This window comes from Erpetoichthys calabaricus, chromosome 5, assembly GCF_900747795.2.
Source record: "Erpetoichthys calabaricus chromosome 5, fErpCal1.3, whole genome shotgun sequence".
NCBI lineage: Eukaryota > Metazoa > Chordata > Cladistia > Polypteriformes > Polypteridae > Erpetoichthys > Erpetoichthys calabaricus.
Window position 1 is genome coordinate 250,773,603 of NC_041398.2, and position 17,302 is coordinate 250,790,904.

A 17,302-nucleotide genomic window follows, 5' to 3' on the forward strand; every position below is an offset into this window, starting at 1 on the left:
GTAGGCAGCGTAGGATTTGCTCCCCCAGTTTGAGTTGTTCTTGTGTCGGCCAATCAGTGGTCAGGGGGCTCCTTTGTGAATCCCCCTTTGGCTCTCCAGATGTTTCCTCCAATGCCTCGGTGCCTTTTGTTTTTCAATGACACAAATTGATCAAGTGCTTTTTATTTCTGTATTTATTTATTTATATGATTATATTTCATATCCCTATGACAATGTCCCCTCCCCCTCCCCCACTTGTCACTTGTCACTCGCCCTTGTTTTCTCCATTGTCATCCCATGTCACAATGAAGCTAAGGGGGTCTTCACTGAACTCTTTTCAGCTGCTCTTCCTCCTCCTCCTCCTCCTCCTCACTCCAATCTTCTTTTTGGTTTTTAAAGTGGTCCGTGTCCCAGCACAGATCAGCGTCCGCCACTTCTGTCTTTAGGAGTGTTGAGACTAAACAGAGAAGAGCAGTTCAGAGAAATGAAGACCCTAAGGATGCCTGTTGCTGGCGCCAGAGTCCTGAATACCCACCAGCTGCTTCTTGATGTTTGATGTCTTCTGTGTGCCATTTGGCTCCTGTTGGCGCAAAACACAAAGCCTCCATTAGAAACACAAGTGGGGAACAGTCGCAGACATGGAGACGGAACTGGACGAGCGAATGCAGTCAAGTCTCCTGGCTGACCCCACCCAAACGGCTGCCCACCTCCTCCTGGCCTTCCTACTCGTAATGATAAGGACACTGAAGAGACCTCCACGTTGATGGCTTTGAGGATTACGCCAGCCAGGGCAGTCGTGGTGCCAAGTGGCACAGCTGGGCAGTTTGAAGAGGTACAGGTCACTCAGGCCAAAGCAGCCCCTCGGTCTCTGCTCATCTAAAACATGGAGGACGTCATCAAGTGGCAATGTGAAGACCTTCAAAGTGCTGCTGCTCAGTCACTTCATCTGCAAGGCTCCATGTCCACCTACTGATCTGAATGTGAACCGTAGTGCCACAATTCTGAGCAGTGACCCCGTAATCCGTGTCACATCTGCCAAGAGGCTGGCAGAGTAAACAATTGATTGGGTGCCAAGCCAGAGCCCAGGGATGAGGGGTGGGCAGGTGTTTGTGTTTGAACCCCCCAATATATTTTATGACAGAATTAGGCTCCTCCCACCCTTCTCCCCCAATGAATATTAATTGATTGAATGATTGGCCAATTGGATTTTTCTTTATTCTTGATGGCTCAGTGAGGAGGCCCCCTGTGGAGGGCGCTATATTAACTGGATGTGCCACCGCCGTCGTCACGTTAGCCTCGGCCTGCACTCCACTACCACTCATTGCCACTTGTCATGTCCCCACACCCAATTCTTCCCAAATTCAGTCACGTTGATGTTATTTGAATTTTTCCCAAAGGGGTCTTCACGGTTTCTCCAGCAGGATCAATAATGCGTCATAACGCAACTCCGTCCCCACTTTTTAAATTCAGTGTGATTTGTTTGACGTTTTACTTTTCAATAAATTTGCACTAAAGTGCAATTAAAATCCCTTAGCACAGAAATGTGACTCCCCCCCTCCCCTGTCATTTAGTGCCATCTGTTCATCCATCATTTAGCAACAGGCCTGGGTTGCCCTGCAGGGGGCACCAGATCACTACCCAACATACAGAGTGCTCTGTTTGGGGTGGTCAGCCTAACTTTGGACCCCCATGAACATAGAGAGACCCTTCGAGAGGTTGGGGTTGAGCGCAGTGATGTGGTGCCACACCAATGCCACCCCCCCCACACACACACCCCCATGTACTTTTTTACTTGCAGCTCTGCATATCGAGTCTCACTAAAACAAACAGAATAAAATGGTGGTCTTACCTTTAATGCCCGAGGGGCTCTCATCCTGAAGGGGCGCCTCATTTGCTGCAATGAAAAGTTTAACAATCTGTAAGCGACATGTGGACTGGTACTGAATGCCAGTGGCAGGTGCCCCCTGCGATGAGGGGCATCGGCCATTTTTGATAGTGTTGGCTGATTCTGAGCTTCTCTGTGGCTGAAGTTCAACTCTCCGCTAACTCTTGTGGTCTTTGCTTACTTCCTGATTTTTCCCGTTTCCTTTTGCATATGGAATATGAGTAACAGCAAAATGAAATGCACAGAATGGCCGCCTTGAAATGCTTTGTGAATCCATCATAACAGAGCCATTAAAATACACAATAAACAGCCAGGCAGGGGCACTTGGCGACAGCGCCCTCTCATGGCCTGAGGTGGAACTGCTAACCATGGCAGAGCCTTGAAGGTGTCCCCTAAGCACACATGGTGGGCTCAGAACGTCTTCAGACCCCTGCACTTTCTGCACATTTTATTGTTTTGTCATTTTAAATGGACCAACTGGGCATTTTGGTCCCTCCATCTCCACTCAATGGCCCATCATGACAAAGTGACAATATTTGACCAGAAAGGTTAGCAAGTTTATTCAAAGTCCAAAACTGAAATCCTTCCTTCCTAAAAGTTTTCAAGTGCCTTCTGTTTGCTTGAATTCTCCTTGAGGTGTTTCTAGAACTTGTGGGGGTCCACCTGTGACAAACTGAATTGACTGGACATCAATTAGAAAGGCACACTGTGTGTAGAAGGTCCGACAGCTCACACTGCATGGCAGGACAGCAACAAGGAACTCTCTGTGTAGACCAGGCCGAGGGGGTCAAACCAGTTCTGAAGCTTCCAGTGTCCCCAGGGTCCAGTGGCCTCAAGAACTGGGAAGAAGTTTGGAACAACCAGAGTTGGCCAAACGGACCAACCAAGCAATAAGGGTCTTTGGTCAGGGAGGAGACCAGGATGTGTGAGAATGGAGGACCCTCTCGTCAGCACTCCATCAAGCAGGTGTTTATGGCGGAGTGGACAGATGGGAGCCAAAGGCCTGCTTGGACTCTGAGAGCACAAGAAAAAACATTCCCTGGTCAGACAAGACAAACACTGAACTCTTTAGGTAGAACTTTGAGCACCAAGTCTGGCAAATCACCTCATCACCTGCCCAATGCCAACCCTACTGTGACCCACACTGGTGTTAGAGTCACACTGTGCGGACAGGGAGACTGGTCAGAATTAAAGGAAGAGGGGTCCTTGATGAACACCACACTCCAGAGTGCTCCTCAAGGTCCTGTGATGAAGGTTTAATGACAAGAGGAACACGATGAGTGCCTGACTGTCCTTGAGTGTCCTGGCCATCACAGAACACGTGTGGAGAAACCTGAAGATGGCATTTAAATACGCTGTCAACTCAGTCTTACAGAGCTTGGGAGGATCTGCTGGGATCAACTGCCCAAATCCAGCTGTGCCAGGCTTATAGAGACTCACCAAAAAGCGCTGGAGCTGGAATTACTGCCAAAGGGGCTTCTACAAAATACTCAAGGGTCTGAAAACTTGTAATTGTTATATATGTACAATATGTACAGAGGGTGGCACGGTGGTGCAGTGGGTAGCGCTGCTGCCTCGCAGTTAGGAGACCCAGGTTTGGATGTTCTCCCCGTGTCTGCATGGGTTTCCTCCCACAGTCTAAAGACATGCAGATTAGGTGCATTGGCGATTCTAAATTGTCCCTAGTGTGTGCTGTGGGTGTGTGTGTGTGTGTGCCCTGTGGTGGGTTGGCGCCCTGCCCGGGGTTTGTTTGTTTCCTGCCTTGCGCCCTGTGTTGGCTGGGATTGGCTCCAGCAGACCCCTGTGACCCTGTAGTTAGGATATAGCGGGTTGGATAATGGATGGATGTACAGAAGTTTATAAATACAGTATATATATATATATATATATGTAGTAGTGACACGTGAGTCACTGTCTTGCCCCCAAGAGCTGACCCTGAGTCCAAAAGCGTCAAGAAAAGCAACTTCATTCCAATCAAAACAGGGACAGTGAGGGTCTTTATCCAAACTGGGGTCCACATCGATACACGCGGACAGAGCAAACGAGCACCGACGGGGGCAGGTCAGTGGCTGGGTGAGAACGCTCCTCAAATCACCCATCAGGCAACAGGCATAGGGGTGGCTGGAAACTTGCAGTTGCCATGGCGATGGACAAGCAACCCTCCCTCAACAGAGGTGAGGGTCTCAAAAGAGCTCAAAAATCTCACACTATATACTGTAAATATACATATATATATATATATATATATATATATATATATATATATATATATATATATATATATATATGTGTAGATAGAGTGAATGTATGAGACATATGTAAATGAACGATCTGTGTGTGTGTGTGTATGGAGCAGCCCGCTCTGCTCATGCTCAACCACAGCCACTAGATGGCGCATGCATGCACTTTTACATTTTTTTGCTGCTTACTACAAAAGACCCGCGTGCTGCAAATGCCACCACACAACAACGACATGGTGCTAACGACACAAACGAAGAGATGCAACGTCAAAACAAAGCCATCACTGCAGCTGAGGAATGTGCAAGCGAAACGCCTCGGCAACGGAGGGCAAGGCTTGAAGTTTTCACTTGTCTCGAGACAAAGACGAATAGGGCTCATATGCCAGCGATACGGCTAAGAGATGGCATCGCCAGGGTCTTCTTACGAAAGCCAGTGGGGCAGCAAGCACAAGGTGGCCCACGTCCTCTGCACTCGGTCATTCTTAAGAGAAGAGTCAGCTGACGCCTCTCCAAGTTCACGAGTAAAGTCAACCTGAGTGCTAGGGAGTCTCGGGGTTGTTTTTTGTCCCGAAGACCACACGCAGCTAGTGTGTGTGTGTGTGTGTGTGCGTGTGTGTGTCTACTGTTCCTGCAACTGTTTGTTTCACTTTGGCACAGGTGGTATTCCAAAGTGGAGGGCAGGAGTTACAACAGGAGTGCCAACCGCTGCCTCCACACAGCTACAGTGCCCCTAGTGGCGACTGCTGGTTTTTATTGATTTGGGCCCATTCCAAGTACTCTGATGCGTATCTCCACTGTGTGGTATTTAAGACCATCCACCACCAAACCAAAGCCCTCAAAACTCCCACCCAACCCACTGAACAGTCGAGTTGCACTCTTTGTTAATTTGAACTTCAGGAGGTGTTAATTAACAAATCGGCAATCACAAAGGCATCCCAAACCATTCTGCTTAGGCTTTGGTTCATGTGCCACAGGTTACCTGGCTGGAGATTGACACAGGTGGGCCATCTGTGCTCACCTCTGATTTCCAAAATAAAGGGTACAAACACGGTGACCACCTTTCTGCTTCTTCAACTGCTGTAAAGAATGTCCAGTGTCTAATAACGCCATACCCAGCATCTCATGACACGTACTGTCAGTATGTAACCCAGTTTGGGGTTTGGCTGGGTGAGCTTATCCTGACAGCATCAGGTTCAGGTAGGAGCCAAGCCTGGAGTGGGCCCTAATATGAGTAACCCAGGGAGAACATGAAAGGATTTGAACCTGGGACACCCCTTCTACAACTCAGTAGGAGTGCCCCTGGCCTTCCACTGTCCCTGCCTGTTCTCTCAGATCATGTCCTAGTATTTTTTACCACCACTAAGTCATCACTCCATCCCAGTGACCCCATTCTGTTACGTATCCTGGCATCTCATTTATAGGAGTCGCACAGAAAAGGCAGCAGGGGTCCCAGAGATGGTAACCAGCTTTAATGGAACTGAGGACAGCAAGCCCAGTCAGTCCAGAAATTGCTGGCATCTCTGCCTGGCATTCTTAGAGTCAGACGGTTGCCTGGGTAAGACATTCGGTGCCATCCAATGCCACTCTGTCATTTTAAAATTGTTCAATGGTTGCTCTATATAGTGCCTGGCAGGCTCAATGTCCCCTCTAGGAAGCTTTAGATTTTTTGGACCAAAAATATCAGTACTGCGACCTGTGGGGGGCAGTCAAGAGCAGACGTCTCACTCAAACTAAAGCCAAGATGCCCACCAAAACAAAGGGGGCTCATTATAATGAAATGTTAAAAACAGAAGGGTATAGCATTTTGGAGATGAGGGTACCAAATCTGAGGGACAAGATAAGAAGCCCTCGAGACCCCAGGACCAAACCTCATGGGGGTCACGGCATGTTCAGCTGCTACGATGGCTGGGGTTCCGTCACACACACACACACACACACGCACACCCACACACACAGAGGCCAGTGTTAACCCTCACCCGCATGTCTTGTCTTCAGAGATGTGGGAGAAAAACTACAACACCAGGTGGGCATGAGGAGGACGGGCAAACTCCATACAGACAGCTATCAGGTTTGGGATTTGCTCCAAAAATGCTGGATCTGTGATGCTGTGGCCCTAAGCCCTGCACTGCTGTGTTCACGCCATGCCACACCATGCCACCATGCCACACTACAGAACTACCAATACCAGAGCTGGCCGGTTAACTGCTGCTCTTTTCAACAACTTCACATATAAAGCTGACATATTGTGAGGGAATTCTGGGAAAGACTGGGTTCCCCTGATCCCCTGAGAGTCGGATGTCTGCACTTTTTCATTTGCTCTTGTGGCCCACATTTGAGATGAACAGAACAACAACAACACGTGTGCCCCCATGAAATGCTCACCTGTGGAGCTCGCAGGCCGTAGGGTAAGAATCCACCATAACCCCCAAGGCCTCCGTATCCGTTATATCCGTTATATCCGTTATATCCATTATATCCAGTATATCCAGTAAATCCTCCACCATATCCATAGCCTCCAAGTCCGTTGCCATAACCGAGGAGGGCCGTGCCCTGAATTGAAAGTTTAAGAAGGAGTCAGTTAGGGTGGACAAAAGCAAAAAAAGTACAAACATATTAACTCACACAGAAGGAGGATATCGAGATTTCAGGTTACGGGACGGCCAGAACTCGGTCACTTTTACCCACTCAGGTCCGCTAATGAATGATGTCCGGTGAGCCATGTGACATCGCTTTGAGTCCACACTCTTGTCCCACGAAGCCCCTGGCTGGTCTGCTCCCTCCTAAACAGGTCCCTCCCTCTTCTCCTCTTTGACTCTCCTCTCCACCTCCTCTCTCATCGTCCCACCACCTGTCCACTTGGTCCCCCTCCCCTCACATCGTCCCTCCCTCACTCACTTCTGCAGTTTCACCGACACCTGACCCTCACAGATTGTTCAAACAGGTCCTCTCATGTGACCCGTCACAAGTCGGTCATTACAGGTCAGTCATGTCTACCCATAACTCTCGACTGTTCCATCACCAGACAAGTCCCTTCCTTCCTTCCTTCTGCAGGACACACTGCTTGGTCCAAATCAGTTGTGCTTCAGGAGGGTCCTTTCCACTAAGGTGGCTCTACTCACACATAGCTAAGACTACCAACATGTTGTCTGTCCTCCTCCTTCTAGATCTCCTCTCTGTCCTTGACCACCAGATCCTCCTTGCCACCCTCTCTACCCTTGGCATCACTGGGACTGAGCGCTTTTTCTTGGGCAGAACTGGCATGCAGAGATGTCATGTGTACACCAGGTAAACACCGGGGGGCCACAAGGATTGGTGCTGGGCCCTCTGTTCTTCAATATGCCCTATCATCCTGTCAAGGGTGCACATCTGTGCCTGTCATTCCCTCCAGAGGACCACCTGCTGGAATCTCTGCACGTCTCCCAGATATCTCAACCCGGATGAAGAAGCACAATCTCCAGCTCATCTCATTCTCATTATCCGAGCTCATCCTCCATCATCTCAGCTATCAGCTGCCATGACAGACCATGGTGACGACCGATGACCAGCTGTCCTCGACAGACTATGGTGCTCCGGACTCCTGGTCTTGAATATTCACTCTGTACATCGTCCACCAGATCAGGCCGTGTATGCAGCACCACTCAGGGTCCTGTCACATCTGGACTACCACAACTCTTAGCTGGCAGGCAGGAGCTACCTGCATGTGTCACCAAGCTGTGTCACCAGAGATACATCTGGTGTTCAAGCAGCCAAGACGAGCTCATGTCACCTCCTCGCTTAGATTCTTGGAGTTGCTCAGGGGTTGCCTTGTTGGCAATGGATGGGTCAGTGCCAATGTATATGGAGACCCTTGAGACGTTCTGTGTGCCCTCTCGATCATTCAGATCTGTTGATGCCACTTCTGCATGCCATGACATCTCAGTCCTTACAGTTTGCACGTTTGGCTCCTAGCTGGTGATTGAGCTGCCCACCTCCATCTGAATGACTGACACCATCCGTATGTTTAAGAGGCATTTGAAGACCCTCTTGGTGTGTCAGTTTCTGTCTAACTTACGGGGGGCTTTGATAAGTTCTTGTAACTAAGCAACTGTAACTGGCTGCTATTTTGTTTGGAGTTCTTCACCCTCACCAGGCCAAGGGGACGCCAAACAAAACACCTGGCTGCGGCAGATAGAGGGTGGCACTGGACCACTGGCTGCCAACCAGGATCCCGAGCCGTTTCGTCATATGGTGGGATCAGCAATGCACTGTAGCAGTGCAGACTCCCCAACCTGACCTGATCTGACCTGCGATAGTCAACTTTGTCCCCTTGTCCTGTCACACTCGTTCCCAAACTGTTTACTCCATTATGTTGCAGATAAAAGTGCCTGCTAAGCAAATGAATGGAAATGCAAAGGGTGGGATGTGCTGCCCATGTAGGAGAGAACATGCAAACTCCACACAGACCAAGTCAGGAAGCAACACCTCTGCTGCCATGAGCCCAACACACCAATCCCTGAGCTTCGGTGCCCACCCCAGAGCTTGACGCCCAGCAGAATTAAATAAAAACACATACCATGGGGTCATATGGCACTGGGATTGGGATTGGCTGCAAAGAGAATGAAGGATGTTAGCATTTAGAAGATGTTCAGAATGTAAAATACAGAACATCAGCCGTTCAAAACTCCACCATGGCCCGTTCTGAGCCCAGTTGAGAAAGGAGCAGGGAGGTGGGTATGGGATTAGCTACCCCACTCTGCAAAATCGATAGCTTTGGAAACACCACGAGAAGTCCATGATGCTTTGGTCCATGGATGGGCAGGTCCTTTATATAGAAGACTCATCTGGAAGTCACAAGACTGGCAGCCCCCCATTGACCAGAAGGACCAATCTCAGAGCTGCCACTTATTGGTGGTTTGTGCCCCAGAAGGGGTAACAGGTCTAAGTACATGGAAGTCCTATCATGACATCGTCCTCTGTCCCATTCAAACCAGCAAAACCAGTCCCAGCGTGACTGGACACAAGACAGGGGCTCACCACACAGCCCACTCTCTCTAGACCAGTGCTGAATCCCCACTGACCTGCACAGCTCTGAGAGGACAATTCTGAGCTCAGTCCTGTCTTATTGGCCCGTGTAGGCCGTGATGCCCGCTTCTGGATCTCGGGGCCGGGCTGAGGTGGCTTTGATGTGAAGCCTAGTGGTTTGTAAGCACAGGGAGTGAGGAGGACCCTGAAGGTCAGCACCTACTGGGGATGCAGACGGTTTGGTTTGAACTTACAGAGAGCCTCCTGGGGTGCAGCTGGGCTCTCATAAAGCAAGCCCAGGCAGTCCAGAAAGTGCTGGCATCTCTGCCTGGCATTCTTAGAGTCAGAAGGCTGCCAGGGTAAGACATTCGGTGCCATCCAATGCCACTCTGTCATTCTAAAATTGCTCAATGGTTGCTCTATATAGTGCCTGGCAGGCTCAATGCCCCATCTAGGAAGCCTTAGTCAGGAGCAGACGTCTCACTCAAACTAAAGCCAAGATGCCCACCAAAACAAAGGGGGCTCATTATAATGAAATGTTAAAAACAGAAGGGTATGGTGTTTTGGAGATGAGGGTACCAAATCTGAGGGACAAGATAAGAAGCCCTCGAGACCCCAGGACCAAACCTCATGGGGGGGCCATGGCATGTCCAGCTGCTACAATGACTGGGCCTCCCTTTACTTATCCCTTCCTGCTCACTCCCTCCCCTTGGCCTTTCCTGCTGCCAGCGGGACCCTTGGCACCACTTGACCTCCAGACTTCAGTCAGTACACAGGGTGCTAGCATCTCTGCCTGGTATTCTCATAGTCACAAGACCACCAAGGTGAGGCATTTTGTCCCTCCATGTGACTGTTTATAGGTGAAGTCCAGCTGCCACTCCTGGGGTCCGGATATGGCTATCAAATCTCCCCCAGTGGCCCCAAATATCTGTGCAATCATTGACCCCAGCTTTCTAATAAAAGGCCAGGCACCTGACTGGTCTGATGCCCCAGGGGTCTCTAACTTCAGGACTCCATACACAACATTGGTTATACTGCCCTCTATTGACAGTGGCCTGTTATTACTGTCACCAAGGCACCTTACAGCTTGATATCAGTCCTGTACTATGACAGTATGGTGGTAATCACAGCCCCTGAGTGCCCCCCTTTTACAGCACATAGGAGGACAGGGTTAGGGTGGCACACTAAGTAGGGGCAATTCAAGCCTGGCATCACCAAATCTGATGCAAGTCAACTTTAAGCTTTCAAACCATAAGAGTGAAGCAAAAGCAAACATTACCTGTGGGATTGGCATTTGATACATGGCACTGTAGCCCATACCCTGTGAGAAGAATGACAAGAAAGTGTTAATTAGGATGGCATACATCGGGTTCAAGTGTCTGTTGAACTAAAGATTAAAGGAGATCACCAGAGGGCAAATGCTGGGTAGTCACCCACAAAACAGGCTGGCATACCAAGAGACATGAAAAGACAAAGAGAAACTTGCATCCAACCCAGAGCTTGGGGTGGGCAGGCAGCAGCATGCCAGTCCGCAAAAAAAAAACGCCTGGGAGGAGCAGCACGAGAAGAAACATGTGGAGGAGGGAAAGCTGCATGTCTGCCAGCACTTCAACCAAGCGTCTTCCTTCATTTGTCTTCATGTGCAAGAAGGAAGCTAAATCTGCCAGTCTGTTATGGGGCACCGCTGCCCATTGATCAACACAAACTGCGCCTCTGTGGATGTGGCAGGAAACTCTTGGATAAGAGAAGAGCACACTGGGGTTCAAAACCAGGTGCCTGTAGCTATGAGCAGGTGGCCGCCAAGGCACCGGTCAATCACTGAAGAAAACGTACTGCATAGTCAGCCTCCCATTATAAGTATAAAGTTACATCCCAGTGCTAACTGGTGCAAGGAGCTCACAAACAACAGACATGAGTGAAGCGGACTGTGGCAAGAAAGCATATGACCCACTAAAACTGCAGTCTCCTTATCTGCAAGGAGCTTCAAAGGTCAAAGTGGCGTTGGGGGGCAAGTACAAGTTTTCTGAAAGGCGCCATATAAAAAATACTGGCGGATTATCAAAGTGAATACCGGCGGGGACTCCGAGTGAAAGCATGAAAACTGCGACATCTGGTGGAGAATTAAAAGAACTGCATATTAGGATGTGAGAGCGCGTGCGCGCCGAGGAGGGGAACGGCGTCGCATCTGCACGCGTCTGTTGTCTGATTACATCCTCGATTGACTGACTGAGGGGCTTATTATTATTATTATTATTATTATTATTATTATTATTATTGTTATTATTATTATTTTTTTTATTTTTCAATGATTGACTAAATAATTGAGTGCTTGACAGACTGACTGTATGAGTCATTAAATGATTGATTTGATTGGTCGACTGACCGAGTGGCTGAGTAACTGACTAATTCTGAAATTGATTGAAAGGTTGACTTATTGGAGGACCGATTGATTGATTGATTGACTGACCAATTTACTGGCCGAACGATTAATTGATTGATTGACTAACTAAAAATGTGACTGAGTGATTGACTAATTATTTGACCGATTTATTAAGTAAATGGGTTGCTGACTTACTAATTGATTGTTTGGCTGAAAAAATTACCTCACTAATTCACAGTCACAGTTTTTCTGATCGATTGTCTAGGTGTATAAGTAGCTGACGAAGTGACAAACTGATTGGCTCATTAAATTGATTGATTGATTGATTGATTGATTAAAGTACTGGCTAACTGGCTGTGTTGAATGATCAATTGTTTAATTGACTTATTGACTGAGCAAGTGACTGAGTGATGGACTAATTACTAATTAATTGATTGATTGACTGAATGAATGAATGAATGTATGACCAACTGATTGTAGTTTAATTAATTGATCGACTGACTTAATTGGCTAAATGATTGACTAATTGGCTCACTGATTAGCTCATTCATTCACTGCCTGACTGATCGATTGATTGGTTGATTGATTGATTGTCTAAGTGTGTAAACCACTGACTGAGCGTCTAACTGACTGGCTCAATACATTTATCAATTACTTGACTAATGAATTGGATTAATGACCGATTGATTGATTGACGAATTCACTGACTGACAGAGAGTTGACTTGTGGAAGGCCACCAGCCCAGTGGGTACAGCCCTGGACCTTAAAGCACAAGTCGGGCATTTGTGTCACCACCTCTGACTCAGTGGTCCTGCTTTGGCTTCAGCTTCAGCATTGCTTGAAATGAACTATTGAAGACGTGAAAGGCGCTTTATAAACAGCCCGCATTGCGATTATTACAAGGGTTCGTGTGCTGAGCTCCGCTTATTTATTTATTTATTTATTTATTTATTTATTTCATAGCAGTCCTCTCTAAAGAGTCAGTCATTAAAATCATAACAAGAATACTAAACGACTCCGCTGGCCCTCAGGAGGTGTTGCGGATCTGAACTTGTGGCCCACCGCTCAGTTCCATTTCTTCATTCGCGAAACGCACCCTGTTAGCGCCACACCTCGTGCACGCGCATCGCGCAGGCTGTTCCGGTGTGCGCAAGCGGCGTGCGGCGGAGGCGCGCGACACCGGCAGCCCCATGAGAGGCGCGTCACCGTCGTCATCAATAAAGCTGCACAGTAATTGCTAAGAGCTCTCCCGTCCGTCACTAAAATGAATCGATTCATCAACCCAGACGGCCCCCGCACAAGTCCGGTGAGCACAGAATTCCGGTTTAGTTAAAAACGAAACAAAAGGAGTCTGAAAATTGAAGCTCTAAGTTAGAAATGCGCACTTGTCACTAAGGGTCTTGTCTCTGAATTTCAATTTATTTTTATATAGCGCCCCTCATTGTATGCAGGTTCAAAGTGCCGAGTTTCAAAAGGTCTGGTCGGTGTAGTGCCGCGTTTGTATGTTATATAGCGCATTTCAGCACGTCGTCACTCTTACCTCGTAGCTGTCGCTTCCACTCATCTGTGCCAGCTGTGCGTGTGGAATAAAAGAAATCAGAAAAGAGAAGAATTAGTGCGGGACGGACCGCTACTTCCAAACTGAAGTTTTCATCAATAAACATTTAAATAAAACACACAATGACTGGGATGGCAAGCTGGGACCTCCTACAAGGCTCCTCGCCGCCACCGCAGATGACATCCCAGTTTTAATCCGCTTTTGGATTTCAACAAAGAGGACAGTACGACATCTGCAGACGACACGTAGGCGGCGACACGTACCGGGACAGGCACGGCGAGGGTCGCTGACAGGAGGCCACACAAGACAAGGACAAGAGGGGGCTGCATCTTCAGGCCGGCCGTCGTCTTTTTACGTTCCTAAACAAAGAAAGCCGTCAGATCGTTAAAAATGAAGAAGACTGAAAACTTTTATAGGTAGGTAGACACGCAGGGGAGTCGTGGCGTGAAAGGAAAGGCCCGCCAGGAGGTCGAGGCTGAATCGATATAGCGCCTTACAGCACATACACTCACATTCACCACACGGTCCCCTGAGATGACTGCACTTGCGCAGTCCCAAGGAGAAACAGATCGCTGAATCAACTCCACATTTATTATGAGGGGCGTTTGACCGTCCACTCCTTATTTTATATAGCGCCTCACTCTGGCTTCGTAGAGCACTGAGCTGCATAACACAGCAGATAAATGACCGACTTATATTTTAAATTATATCAGGAAATTAAACTGACTCAGATTTGAAATTATGTCATTCGACTGATGGGTCATTCTTTGATGTATATAGCGCCTCACTGCGGCTGGACAGAACACTCAGCTGTATAAAAGTAGAGAGATGACTGATGACATTAAAGGTAAAGGTGACATTACATTCACGCCATTATATAGTGTTATTGACAGGCCACTTCTTATTTTATATAGCGCCTGCACAGAACACTCAGATTGTGCACAACACAATCCATTGAAATTGCCCCTCATTTAGGGTACCACAATGCAACAGACGAATGAATAATCCCACTTTATATAGTGCGTTTGAGAGGCCAGTCCTATATAGCGCCTCACTGCGGCTGCACAGAACACTCAGATGTATAACAGCAGACAGATGACTGACATCAGAGTGACGCAATGACTGACTCCGATGTTACCTTATCTAGTGCTGCTGACAGGCCACGCCTTAATTTATATAGCGCCTTACAGCAAAACAGCCAGATACACCGCACAGTCCACTGAAATCCATCCATTCAGAGTCCCATGATGCCACAGGCGACTTAGAATTAACCTTTACACAATATAGCGCCACTCACAGGTAACTTTGTATATAGTTGTGAAGAACACGCAGCTGAACAAGCAATGCAGATTTGTTTATTAGCAGCACCATGTCTGACTAAAATGGCTAAAGCTGGATGTATATAGCGCCTTACAGAAAAACACTCTGATGCAGAACACAATCCAAGCAACGTCCCACTCAATTACACTCCTATGATGTCATGAATGACCAAGTTAACCATCACCTTGTATAGTGCCTTTGACAGGTCACTTCTCACTGAATATGCCACCTTCACAAAACACTCGAATGCTCAACACAACTCCATAAAAGTGACATTCACAGTCCCCACTGCTACACAGTGTGACTGACTGAAACGACTAAAACGTCACATTATATAGCGCTGCTCAAAGGTCCATCATTACATCTATTTATATATAAATGGCACCTCCTGGCAATCCCAGAGGGCACTCAGATGCCAGCACAACCCAAAGAAAGTGCCATTCATTTATAGCCCCAAGATTAATCTGCCAATATCTTAACATTATATAGCGCCTTTCAGCTCACCCAATGGACTATAACTGTTATACAGTGTCCTTTCTATCTATCTATCTATCTATCTATCTATCTATCTATCTATCTATCTATCTATCTATCTATCATATAGTGCCCTCTATCTATCTATCTATCTATCTATCTATCTATCTATCTATCTATCTATCTATCTATCTATCTATCTATCTATCTATCTATCTATCATATAGTGCCCTCTATCTATCTATCTATCTATCTATCTATCTATCTATCTATCTATCTATCTATCTATCTATCTATCTATCTATCTATCTATCTATCTATCATATAGTGCCCTCTATCTATCTATCTATCTATCTATCTATCTATCTATCTATCTATCTATCTATCTATCTATCTATCATATAGTGCTATCTATCTATCTATCTATCTATCTATCTATCTATCTATCTATCTATCTATCTATCTATCTATCTATCTATCTATCTATCTATCTATTATATAGCGCCTTTCATATCTAAACCCTAATCCACGCTCTGCCCCATTACCTCCACTGCAGGCTCCGTGTTTCAGAAATGAGCAGCCGGCTTCACCCCTTGCGTATTTAAAGCCCGCCGTAAACATCGTGGCAGGTAATCGATAGCCGCAGGTGTCGACAGCGCATTCTTCTGGTCTACGGTACAAACAGCCGATTCACAGAGCTGCCAAATTCCGCGGTGCTCCCGTGTCCCGAGGCGAGTGACGGCAGATTCCAGAACACAAACATCACGGCCCATCAGACACAAATCAGCTTTTATCTCAAGGAAATAAAGAAAGACAAATGAAAAACAGGCGAGCGTCTCTTCTCAGCGTTGGCCTCTTTGATGGCTGACTTTGTAGTTTGGAGTCCTGAACGGGTTTATGATGAGATTTCAAGACAAAGGTGGACAGCTGACATGGGTGGCATCATGGAGGCTGTCGGGAGTCTCCGTGTGCTGACAGCCTTAAGTCAGCCATCCACAAAGTTAAGTGTGCCCACCGCCATCCCATCACTCCATGGTCAGTCTATGGGCTCCTCAGAATGTCACGTTGATGTGTTGTGACCACAAGGGGACACTGCAGCACTTCAGATTCTAGAAGTCTCTGTGTAAAGAGAAGGTTGAGTCTTGTGGGTCCCTTTACCGGGAGTCTCAAAAGGGCACAGGAAAACACCAAAAAAATCGGACAAATCACAACTGGCACAGAGTGGGCTGAAAGGGGACCCCTCAGCCCTCCATTATCTTTACTTGCATGTTAGTGGTCTGGAGAGCTCAAAGCTACAGTGCAGTCAGAATGAGCCTGTAGGGGGCAGCAGTGTCTTCACACACACACACATCTGGACGATGGTTGGCACTGCCCACTCCCTCCAGCAGTATTAGCAGTCAGATTGCCACAGAAGAGTCTCACTTGGGAGCCCAACATATAACACATGTCAGGTGGGTAACTTCGAGGACTTCTGAGCTCCAACAAGGTGGGCTACTCCATCCTGAGTTCAGATGGGTGCCGGAGGAAGACAACTGACTGCACTTCTGTGTCCTCCATTAAAGCCCCCAAAATGTCCAGGAGAGCCATTTAAAGACCAAGAGGCCTCTGGAAGAAGAGCCAAGACGGAGTGTGATGGAGGTTTGCCTCACTGGGGACTTTGTCCCTTTTATTTTGGACCCTTGGGTGGCTTTTCCTTTGCAACTTTAAAAGTCCACCATTAAAGGGGGGTTTCCACAGATTCCCACTGCTTTAGAATTCAATTGTTTAGCCACTGGGTGGCGACAAAGTGGACTTGCTTAGAGAGTCAGTGCAGGAGCCCACATCAGGGTGTTGGGGTCCGGTCAGGGTGCCCCCCTTGGCTGGGCTTCAAAATCAACTTTCAAGATTTTGTTTGTGCCGTTTATTTATATTAATGTTACTTTGTTGATTATGTGCACTGCTCTTTGTTTATAATTTTTTTTTGTATGAAAGCTGACTGAGTTATGGCTCATGTGTTTTGTGGGTGGTCCCCCAAGAGGCGGGGCCACCTGTCAATCACTGCCAGGAACAGCACCCCCCCAAAAAAAAACAGAGGGCCTCCCACACTGCCTGGCACTTCATTAAAAATGTGCTTTGGAGATTGTGGGAGAGTCTCAGTGCATTCGCTACACTTTGTACATTTTGGGAATTACGGGATTTTTTTGCCATTCTGCTGTGTTTTTACTTTGGCTTGCATTGTGGTCTGGCTTCAGGTAAATCCTTCATGTCTGTTTGAGTCCATGGGAGCCTCACACGTCACAGGAAACTGTTGTGAAAAATAAAACTTTTAGTTTTTATGAGTCTGCATTTGCCTTTATTACTAGCCGGGGTTTCACGGTGATATCCCCTTCTAGTGGACATTTTTGGAAGGGCTTTTGGGGAATTTCATGCTTTGGAACTCGTAAATCTACAACTACGATGAATGCAACAGTGTCACATATGAAGGA

The 17,302-nt window shown here is 47.4% G+C and overlaps 1 protein-coding gene across 1 annotated transcript; it reads right to left on the minus strand.

Annotated features, from left to right (window-relative positions):
• Positions 1-229: 229 nt before the first annotated feature.
• Positions 230-15,490, minus strand: LOC114642165 (claw keratin-like). The gene is made up of 9 exons (XM_028791150.2): positions 15,383-15,490; positions 13,307-13,402; positions 13,026-13,058; positions 10,385-10,426; positions 8,657-8,689; positions 6,487-6,654; positions 1,829-1,873; positions 515-559; positions 230-436 (listed from the first exon to the last, which is right to left on the minus strand). Exons 2-9 carry the CDS (start codon positions 13,370-13,372, stop codon positions 422-424), a joined length of 447 nt encoding a protein of 148 aa, XP_028646983.2. The 5' UTR covers positions 13,373-13,402; positions 15,383-15,490; the 3' UTR covers positions 230-421.
• Between the last annotated feature and the right edge of the window lie 1,812 nt (positions 15,491-17,302).

Coding starts and splice junctions, on each gene's coding strand:
- LOC114642165 (XM_028791150.2), bottom strand. CDS start 13,372: ATGCAGCCCCCTCTTGTCCTTGTCTTGTGTGGCCTCCTGTCAGCGACC. Junction 8,690..10,384: donor ATCAAATGCCAATCCCACAG/GTAATGTTTGCT, acceptor TTCTCTTTGCAG/CCAATCCCAATCCCAGTGCC. Junction 6,655..8,656: donor CAGTGCCATATGACCCCATG/GTATGTGTTTTT, acceptor CTTTCAATTCAG/GGCACGGCCCTCCTCGGTTA.